At 35.3% G+C, this 11,378-nt stretch overlaps 1 protein-coding gene and 1 long non-coding RNA gene across 2 annotated transcripts; both read left to right on the top strand.

Annotated features, from left to right (window-relative positions):
- The first annotated feature begins 661 nt into the window (after positions 1-661).
- LOC145054071 (receptor-like protein 1) lies at positions 662-5,584 on the top strand. The gene is given in 7 exon segments (XM_079002207.1): positions 662-1,159; positions 1,659-1,856; positions 2,417-2,646; positions 2,679-2,811; positions 3,052-3,198; positions 3,349-3,879; positions 3,882-5,584. Coding segments are annotated over 7 exon segments (3,384 nt in total). The 5' UTR covers positions 662-690; the 3' UTR covers positions 5,558-5,584.
- A 1,968-nt stretch (positions 5,585-7,552) lies between these two features.
- Positions 7,553-9,344, top strand: LOC145068122 (uncharacterized). The gene is made up of 3 exons (XR_013688931.1): positions 7,553-7,913; positions 8,428-8,498; positions 8,599-9,344. It is a non-coding gene; the product is annotated as an uncharacterized LOC145068122 (long non-coding RNA).
- The last annotated feature ends 2,034 nt before the right edge of the window (positions 9,345-11,378 follow it).

The following is an 11,378-nucleotide window of genomic DNA, read 5'->3' as shown; positions in this document are numbered from 1 at the left end:
GTTTCACAATTCTCAAGAGAGGCTGATGGAGGCTGATGATGAGCAAACCCTAGCCTACTCATTCTTTTAAATAGAAAGCAAAACTCGAAAATATGGTTTTGATCATTTGCCAGCTGCCACGCTATGGCAACATACTGCCATGCCGTGCGGCCCAAAATGAACCCACAGTTTCCTCGAAGTGCCACGTCGTGGTGCCTTTCCCCACACTGTGGCAACCTTAAAATGCTTAAAAATTGGAAATTCGAATTACCTCGGGATTCGTGTGTTGCAATATATATATATATATATATATATATATATATATATATATATATATATATATTCTTTATCTTAAAGTAAGATGTAATATAATTTTTATTTTAATTATTTAACATAATCTTATTATCTGTGTTGGTTTTTTATTAAGTTGATGTTTTTTCGAATATAATGTTGTTTTTTTGACATTTAATTTATTTTTATGTTTTAATTATTTTATTTTAATGTGTTGTTTGAATACGTTATTTAATGACATTTTTTGACGTCTTATTGATTTCTAGTTATACATGTACACAAACAAGAATAAATTTAAAAAAATAAGATAGAAACTTATAAATATCTCTATTAATCAACAAAAAACTGAAAGAGGCTCCGTGAGTGAATTTTGTATGCCCCATTATATATCTCTAGTCTAACCAAATATGTAGTGGCTTTATGTTAAGCATTATTTGTCTGTCTCTTAAAAGACGTCATAAGAGTGCCACAACTACTAATATGGAGTATTTGCCTTGGAGTAACTGGTGGTTGTTTATTATGCTTGCTATTTTGATGTTCCGACGATCAACGCAAGGAGGTTGCATAGATGTGGAGAGAAGGGCATTACTGGACATCAAGTTCTCCCTTATCAACTTATATGATTCAAAAAGAGAAGATATTCTCTCCACTTGGATTGAATATGGCAGTGGCAGCGATTGTTGCGATTGGGAGAGAGTCAAGTGCAACACAACCACAGGCCATGTCACGGAGCTTTCTTTGTTCTATTTGAATGGCTTTTCATACGAAGATGGACGTTACATGGATGAAAAGGTTTGGCCATTGAATGTTTCCCTCTTTCTTCATTTTGAAGAGCTAACAAGTCTCGATTTGTCAAGTAATCATCTTGATGGCGGAATCATGAAAACAGGTCCGTAATTGTTGAGTATTATTTTGAAATTAGTATTACGTGTTTGACCAAAACATACTTGTAAATTTGTATTCATGAAAACACCATCCACCTAATTTTGGTACTATAAAAGCTGCTTTATGGTTACGTGAGTGGTCGGGTATTATTAGTTGACAAAGAAAAGCCCTGGACTTATATGTAGGATTTAGGTGGGATGTATATATCCTGACTAAGAATTTGGGGGTCCCAATGGATTTATGACCCGACCCGGTTTTAAGTGTTTGGAGAGCCTCCTTGACCTATAGCTGTAGTTGCTAGGGTTTTTTTCAGTTATAATTATTCGTAGCTAGTGTTTCCCATGTATGACTTGAAACACATAAATGTTGAAAGAACAAGATAAATTCTTTGTGTCGATTTCTTGCTTTTTTCTTCGAGTGCTTACTTAATTAACAGTGTAAAAGTTACTTTTTAAATGTTGAAAGAACAAGATACCCGTGTTTAAACTTTTTGTAATTTGCAGAACTTGAAAGGCTCTCGAGTTTGAAGATGTTAGAAATACTAGACCTCAGTTGGAATTCTGATATTAACAGTGACATCCTTCCATCATTGAGTGGACTCACTTCACTCATAAGTTTAGATCTTGGCAGGACTAGCATGAACGGATGTTTTCCTGCTAATGGCAAGTTTTCTGTTGTTTTCATTCTCTTTCAACTTCCTTGCATTTAGTTAGGTGGTTTATATGTTTAGTCCTATTATAACAGTATCATTATGGGCATAATCATAACAGAACAAGATAAAGGATGGCCCTATGCGAATACAGTTGACTATGCTTTGTGCGATATAAGGCTATGTGGTGATGATGATGACTAATGAAAATTTGCATCAAACTAGCTTAAAAATGTACATATTAAAATAGCTCTCATGAGACTTGATCGTTTAACATAACAAGGAGATTGGTCCTCTCTTAATCCCTTCACCTATGCATTTTGCAAAAATGTACATCTGAAATCAGCATGCATATATACAATACATGATATATATATATATATATATATATATATATATATATATATATATATATATATATATATATATATTTTCCCTATATGACAGAATTATCACATCTGACTAACTTAAAAGAGCTAGATTTAAGTGATAGCGGGGTCAACGGCACACCAAATATCCAAGGTAAAGGAAGATTAATTAGCTTCACCTTAACCATTCTAAAAATCCTAATTAAGTTCTTGATCCAATAACTACAAACTTTATAAAACCATGGTTTATCTAAGAATACCATTTTGTTTACAGCTTGTAAAAGCTTATCGAGATTGAAAAGGCTGGAGAGTCTAGCTCTTTCAGAAAACACTCTCAACAAGAGCATCATATCATGCCTAAGTGCCCTCCCATCCCTCAAGATTCTTAATCTTTCATATTCTTCTTCATTGGGAGGCCCCTTTCCAGTCAAAGGCATGTTTATCTTAAAAGACTCATCATTAAAGACACTAAAATACTAGAATTCATCTTGCTTATCATTTATCAGTTTCCATATTTTGCTAATTGTTTTATCGAATTGTTTGACACGTCTCTTCATCTAACAGAAATTCATAATCTGTCTGATATGAAAGTCCTCCTTTTCAGAGGTAATGGTTTCAGTGGGACACTACAAATGGAAGGTGTGCCTTTTCTTCGATCATCCTCATTTACAAATTATTATATATTGGTATATAAGTTAAGATAAATTGTCAAGTACCTACCAAATACCAACTCATCAAAAAGATGAAAGACTAAACATGTGGGCTTGTGGCAAGAGCTTGTCCAGCTTCAACTATAGAAGTACATGACTTGTAACAAGTTCTTTTTCGTGGTTTTCGTTTAGTAACCTACATATGTAACCCTCTCTTGTTGTCATCCAGCTTTTGCATCTTCCCACCATCTGGAGGTCTTAGATTTGAGTCACAACAAGTTTGTTGGGAGTATCCCATCAACAATACATGCATTATCTTTCCTGAGAGTTGTCTCATTTGATTACAATCAACTCAACGGCTCACTACCAGACCATGGTAAGTTATCTTAACCATACCAGACCATGGTTCATGCCTTTTCTAACATTAAATTTCACGTGGTTAATCTTTCTAATGCCATATGACCATGCAAGTGCAATTCATTGTAATTATTACAGGGTGAACTACATTTTTTTTTCTCTTTGGCAGGGTTGTGTGAGTTGAATAACCTCCATGAGATGGATCTTAGTCACAACATGCTCGATGGAATTCTGCCTCAATGTTTCAACAATTTATCTAGTCTTAAGTTGTTGGATATCTCTTCAAATCGATTCACAGGGAAACTTGTGCCATCACTCATTGCTAATCTCACATCTCTCAAGTACATTGCTTTTAGTCATAACAAATTTGAAGGTTCATTCTTGCTTAGCTCATTCTTCAATCTTACAAAGCTTGAGGTAGTTGGATTTAGAAGTGACAATGACAAATTTGAGGTTGAAACAGAAGAGCCTATCGGTTGGATTCCATTGTTCCAATTGGAAGTTATTGAGCTATCTAATTGCAATATAAATAGGCATAAAGGACGTGTTGTTCCTGGGTTTTTACTTCACCAGCACAAGTTGCGTGTAGTAGACATGTCTGATAACTCCTTGAAGGGTCAGTTTCCAGATTGGTTGATAAAAAATAATACGAATCTGAATGTTCTTAATCTAAGGAACAACTCTTTTGGCAGTATGCTGCTGATAGAAATGCTAATATGCAAGGGTTGGATATTTCTGGAAATCACATGATAGGTATTATTCCTGAGGATATACACAAAATCTTTCCGAACTTTTATTATTTAAATTTGTCGAGGAATGCTTTAAGTGGTGCTATCCCATCTTCGGTTGGTGATCTGAGCATATTAGGGGTACTGGATTTATCTCATAACGAGTTATCAGGAGAAGTACCAAAGGGATTGTTTACAAACCTCTCTCAGTTGAGGGTATTAAAACTATCAAATAACAAATTTCATGGTCAGGTACTCTCAGGAAACTTAAGTTTGGGTAACATGGAAAGGGTTCACTTAGATAACAACCGTTTCACAGGGAAATTTGGACTTAGGAGTAAGGAAATATTGCTTGAACTTCTGACTGTTCTAGATATTAGCAATAACTTGTTTGAAGGTATGATCCCTGTTTGGATAAGCAACATGAGTAGGCTGTCTCAACTTGTGATGAGAAATAATACATTTGAAGGCCAGTATCCTTGTGGAGCAGCTCCATTCTCATTTCTTGATATTTCACATAATTCTTTCTCTGGGCCCATCCCATCCTGCTTAGATTTACAACATATGGAGCATCTTCATTTGGGTTCCAACAGATTCACAGGATCAATACCCAATTACTTTCGCAATCTGACTAACGTTTTGACTTTGGACATAGGCGACAACAACTTGTCAGGGAGGATTCCTAAATTTCTTGGCGAACTAACCAATTTAAGGATTCTTCTTTTGAGAAAAAACAACTTTAGTGGCTCTATTCCAAAGCAGCTGTGCCAATTAAGTAATGTGAGTTTAATAGATTTATCCGACAACTCCCTTTCTGGTTCAATACCAAGTTGCCTACAAAATATTACAGGCCCAAGTGACCTTGCTTTTATGAAACAAAGTGTTAGGGTATACCCTAGTCATATGTTGTATAATTATAGGAGTGTTCTAGATAAAACATTTTATACAGAGGACCACAATCATATGTTTGAAATACAAGATGAAGTTCAGTTTACTACAAAAAGCCTCTCTCTCCCATACAAGGGTGATGCCCTTGATATCATGTCGGGATTGGATCTATCGTGTAACAAACTAACAGGTGAAATTCCAGAAGAATTGGGGTTGTTAACACAGATTCGTGCTTTGAACCTGTCACACAATCAGCTGACTGGACCAATTCCAGTGACCTTCTCAAATCTTGCAAAGATAGAGAGCTTGGACCTTTCTTCAAATGGTTTAACTGGCAGCGTTCCATCAGAACTGATTAAGCTTACTTCTTTATCTGTTTTCAATGTTTCTCAAAACAATCTATCAGGAAGACTCCCAGAAATGAAATCACAGTTTGGTACCTTCACAGAGGCAAGCTATGAAGGGAATCCACTTCTTTGTGGACCACCACTCGTGAAGAAATGCACAACTACTAATTCACAGGTGACCAATCAATCAGATGAAGAAGAAGACAATGAGAAATGGTATGATATCGATATGTCATGCTTCTATGGAAGTTCTAGTTCAACATGTGTTGTGTTCTTATTGGGATTTGCTGGACTTCTTTACACCAATCCTCAATGGCGTAGAAGGTGGCTGGATTGGGTTGAAGATTGTTTGTTAACATGTTATTACCTCCTTTATGATTCAATACACAAGCTCTCTGTACCCTTCCATAAATAGGACCTGCCTGAGAAGTGTGATTGTATACATTCCGTATATATTTATGTCTGTCTTTGCTCTATTTTGATATATGAATGATAATGTATAAGAAGATTGTCAGTTTTACTTCCTTTATGATTCAATAAGAAGGGAATATCTGTCCCATTGACCCACACCCGCTCTTCGGAGCGGGGACCATATATTGCTTAGTAGTAGTAGCAGCAGCAATCAGGTCTAGAGACAATCAAACTCCCCCATTATCACTCAACATTGCAGAGTCGTTCTAGTCACCTATCATTACTTTACAGCTAGTCAGGTAGATTTTGAATCTCGTTATTGTATAAAAGACGCCTTTCAGTCACTTGCGATGGTTAAAGTTGTCAATGTTCCTAGACACTACAAGAAATGGACCCTATGGTTTAAAGAAATTATACAGCGGTCCATTTTAATATATTTTCTGTTTTTCTTTTAGGCATTTCTAACTTTTAATCAATTTAAATTTTAATAATTTGAAAATAACAAAATCCCAACACCACTCCATTTCTCCCTTGTCTTTCTTCTTCTTACCATTTCCATCATTTACTCATTGCTGACACTATAGCCATCACCAGCTACCACCAACTCTCCCACCATCTCTCTGCTTACTGTTGCCCATTCCATCCCACCATATCACACCACATTTTGTCTCCCATCACATATCCTACTAAAGACTCTCAACTATTACAATGACAATGACCGATTGGTGTCCTACCTCTCGGTTGTTAGTTAGCTAAAAAATTAAATTCAATGATTCTTAAAGAATAACCCTTCCTACGTATAAGCTCTTTACTATCCGTTTTCTTTTATATCTATATACAATTTGCTTACAAGTAATTCTCTAATAGATAACAAAAGTCAATATATGAAGACAATCACAAAAAGAACCACATTGGCATATGAACAAACATTTTTATGTGTAGCGACAATTGCAATCCCTAATTGATCCACACTGGGGTTAAGGTTCCATGTTTGTACCTTTGAAACAAAGATTGGGTGACTTCACTGGTGTTAAATGATACCAACTGGTTCATTCAATTCTTTGATCATTTTCAACGCTTTGAAATGAGAAATGAGTGATTTGATTCCCTTACATGACCTAATTAACCTTTGTAATCCAACATCTAGTTTTTGTTAGCCACCAAACTAAATAAGGTTGTTTCTTTATCACCAAACAAAAAGATCGTTATCTAAGCTCGTTATATGATGTGGAGTGGCGCCAGGAGTAGCGTAGAGAATAGAGGGGAGAGAAGAGTAGTTTATGTTGGTGGAGTGGGTGGTGGTGGTGGTGTCTTGTTGGAGATGGAAATGGTTTGGGGAAGGGTTGGGAGCATCTACACGCTGTTCCCGAGTTAAACTTAACTAGAGAAAGGAAAGGAGATGGATGGAAATGAGAAGAAAATACAAGAAATTGGTGTTCCTGAGTTTCATTAAAGAAGAGAAGTGGAAGGAAATGAGAGGATCATTTTCCCTCCTAACTTTCCTTCAGATTTGGGAGGATTTGGAAAGAAAGAACAAAATGATTCATTTTCCTTCTACTTCTCTTCAACTCGGGAACACAAAAGAAAATTTTGTTTTCTTTTCATTTCTCTTCTTTTCTCTCATGGCTTTCTTTTCTCTTCTCTTCTTTTCTTTTGCTAAACTCAGGAACGAGGCAAGGATGAGAGTTGGGAAAGGGAGGACAACAAGAAGAGGGTGAGTGGGGTTGGGTGCGGTGGGGATGGGAGTTGGGAGTTGGGGCGGAATAGGATGAATCGGTCTTATTGTTTTTATATTATTAAAAAGTAAAAAGTAAAAAGTAAAAGAAAAAGGAAATCATAAAGTTTACAATAGTCTTTTTTATATAGAAAAAAAAACCAAAATTTCAATTTATTTAAAACCATAATAATACAACCTATCAATTTTTTTCGATCAGGACCAAAATATGAATTTGATCAAACCATAGGATCAAAACTATAGTTAACTCGAAATAAAATAAAACTAGAAGTGTACGATCCCAAAATCAGCAGGGTTTTTCGAGTTTGAAAAGTTCTGAAAAATAGGGCGTCATATTCCCCTGCCCGTCTTTTGAAACAGAAACCACCTCACCATAACGTACGCCACCTCTAATTTCATTTCGTGAAAATTCCTCTCATACAACGCCATCAGAACCTCACCACCACCGGGTCACCACCTAGGGCCGACTATCTTGCACGACTATCAACCGCCCGAGTTCCTTTGTGTTACGACAGAGACCTATTAGGGATTTATACTCATAAAGCGACCCACCGTTTTCTAATGAGGAAAATCGGGATTCAGGGAAGGAAATCCCCGTCGAGGAACTCAGAAGTTTCTGTTACCGGTATGTTAAACATTCGACTTGATTCTAGACATTGCTTATTGTTTTCGAACGTATGTTGGTAGGAGGAGCATTTTTGTAAGGTGTTGATACGGTTTTAACAACTGATGCTTCCTTAACTTCTTATATGATTTTTCCAAAAGCTTTCTCTTACCAGTACTTTACATTATATTATCATTTTTATTTTATGTGTTATGTCTGATAATCATTGTTCAGTCTAGAAGAACAAACTTGAGTTTTAATAAGTATATCGTGCACATAGATATCTTGTCAATTGTTGTCGAGGTAGTGAAGTACTTTAGGCTTGACCTGAGTAGATAACAGTTGTTAACTTTTGATCGTAGGTACTTTAGTTGAGTCATGATCGTAGGTACTACAGTAAAACCTAAAATCTCAGAGAACTATTTGTTCAGGATAGCATTTAATACACCTAGTCATTTGATAACCGTGTTCAAGATAGCTCTGACTGAAACTTATTGCTATGCTTTTCCTGTGTCTGTTCTTTTGATATGTGAAGCACTTGAGGGGTATTGGATCATATTCCTGGGAAATTTTCAGAATGGAAAGGATGTGACTACTCTTTAGGAGGTATTTTCACACTCTTCATCATCATTGATTCATCTTTATTGTTATTTATCAGTGAGTAATGTTTTGATAAATTCACTGCACTCATCATTGTCTCCAATAGGTTTGTTGTGTAGGATCGTGAAGATGAAAAGATTGGATTTTGGTAAATAAATTGTTCTGATATATGGGGAGAACATCACATTTCTGGCGCCCCCTTCCCAGTCCTCTCCTCCTCCATCTGATGAATCAAGTCCCACTGCTGAAATCTCTCCTTTGCCTCCAACAATGTCCGCACAGTATGTCCCCAGGTAACAAAAGCTTCTATCTTATAATTTCTTTTTCTAATATCCAGTTTCCTATTGTTTTATGCAATAAACATTTGAATCTTGTGGACATCATCATTGGTTATTGCATAATATGTAGTTCGTATGGTGGCAACAAAGAAAGTGCATAACCTCATTTAACACATAACTATGTATACTCTATTGTATTTACCCCTTAAAATACCCTCCACATGCTCATGATGAGAAATAGCCCTAGAAAACTTATCCGGTCTAATCTTGTCCCAGGACAAGGAAGTATTATATATAATCTTACTTTGCTTGTTAGTTCTGGTCAAGTCTTGTTGAATTCTAATTTATATATTTTTTCATTAAATTGTTTAGAAGGCCTTCTATATTTGAATGTCAGGGTATTGTTACTTCTTCATAAGTGTAAGAACACAAGCACTCTCTTTCTTTTGCTCAACAATTGTGTCGTTTCTAGATGGCCTTAATTGTTAGAATGATAGAATCAAATACTCTTTGTTTTGGTTTTTGGCTTCAAGTGCATACAATTATCCAACACTTCTTCTATTGCTAAAGTTGATGACTATAACCATGAAAGGAAGAAAATAAACCAAAATACTTGGAAATTTATTAGAAAATAAGGTGATTATTGATATAATATGTAATTACTCTGTATATATTCTGTAAAACTCTTTTTGTAATTATATGAATTTGTTCTATAACTAGTATTTGTAGTTTTGCAAAATAATTCTTTCATTCTTTGCATACTTCTGTTTCTATCATGTACTTTGCCTCAAGTGGGTCATAGGTGCAACAAACGTGAATTGAGTATCATCCTTTCCTTACAAGAAGTAGACGGACTAGAGGATTAGATGAGATAAGAAAGAGGAAACTGTATTTGAGGAAGGGACAACCAAAGTATATCTTAATTTGGTAATGGAAATCATTAAACCCAAAAAGCCGAAACAATAAAACTTGAGGGATTTTAAGAATATGTGATTGTAATGATCAATTCAAGGCGGCACATAGTTTCCTCTCATTAAACACTCTAGAAAGATTGATGATTCTGCGATGAATACAATATTGAAGATTTTGGTGATGAAACTAAAGGATTATGTAAGTAGGGGGTGTTCATCAAAGTAACCACTTACTGTCTTATTGGTTACTCAAGGATTATGCAATATTGAATATTTTGGTGATGAAACTCAAGGATTATGCAATATTGAAGATTTTGGTGATGAAACTCAAGGATTATGAAATATTGAAGATTTTGGTGATGAAACTTAACGATTACTCAAGGGTTTTTTTTTTTTTTTTTTGCATAATTAGTCCTTAAAGTAACCAATTACCGTCTAATTAAACCGTTATGCACGACAACCGGTTGTATTCCTGATGTGGCATTACAATAAGTTAGATATTAACCTTGTTAAATCCACATAAGTAAATGAAGTCAAACACATCACATTAAATCACACAAAACTACACTCGTCTTCATTTTTTCTCATCTCTAAGTGACCAAGAACAACAAAAAAAAAGCCAGGGTTCAAACAACGAAAAAAAGCTAGGGGTTCAAACAATGAAAAAAACCTAGGATTCAAACTTGTGTTCTTCGATTGAAGTCAGGGAGCAACCAATCATTCGATAATGTCAACCTTGATAACAAATCCTGATGGATTGTATCCTTTAGTGTAGAGGTGTTTTTCTTTGAAATCTTTTCTTGTATAATCATGGTATCAAATTCACATTCAATGATTACAATTTTTTTTGGAATGATATACTATGAGTGTGTCATCTTTCTCTAACGGGCAATGCAAGAAAGTATAAAGAAGTTATACTACTGTGGTTGTGAACTAGGTAAGCCCTTATTGTCTGGGATAACTGGTATTGTTAATTATAGAGACTATATTGGTTTCATTTTTGATGATTATGGAACCGATGGTATAATTTCCCTCTATGGGAACCATGTGGGTGAAGGAATAGAGGTGGTTTCTGAGATAAAAGAAGAAGATGATGATTTATGCATTGATGATGGGGAAAATGAAGAGGAAATTAATAACCTTAGAGATATGGATGTGGACTTTAATGAGGATATAGTCACTATGAACAAAACAAAGGGTGATGAGTTTTTGAGTAAATTATGTAGTGAAGAGGAGGCAAATGATAACAATAGAGATGATGAAGATGATGAGGGTGAAGCAGTTGTTGTGAATCAAGAACATTCAGGTTTTAATGAGTAAATGCCATGGAACAAACAGTGCCCAATACTTGGTATGAGATTCCAAGATCCAACTCAATTAAAATCTATGCTATGCAATTATGCTGTTGCCAATGGGTACTAGCTTTGCTTTGAGAAAAATAATAGAAAAAGATTGTTAATTAAGTGTTGTAATGTGAGTGCACATTCAAGTTGTGGGCATCTTGGATGAGTGATGAAAAAAGCTTCTGAATCAAGTTTTTAAAGCCATATTACAACTTTGCAAGGAACTACAAGTCAGGCTCAATGGTCACTTATGCTTGGATACAAAGTTATTATACAAGAGAGTTTTTACTTAGACAAAAGATGAGTGTTAGAAATCTAAGATTAGCCGTGTCGGAAGTTTGGTATTCATTTAAG

Source organism: Lactuca serriola, chromosome 1, assembly GCF_051521515.1.
Source record: "Lactuca serriola cultivar US96UC23 chromosome 1, Lser_US96UC23_V15, whole genome shotgun sequence".
Lineage (NCBI taxonomy): Eukaryota > Viridiplantae > Streptophyta > Magnoliopsida > Asterales > Asteraceae > Lactuca > Lactuca serriola.
This window is presented reverse-complemented; position numbering and strand designations above follow the sequence as displayed.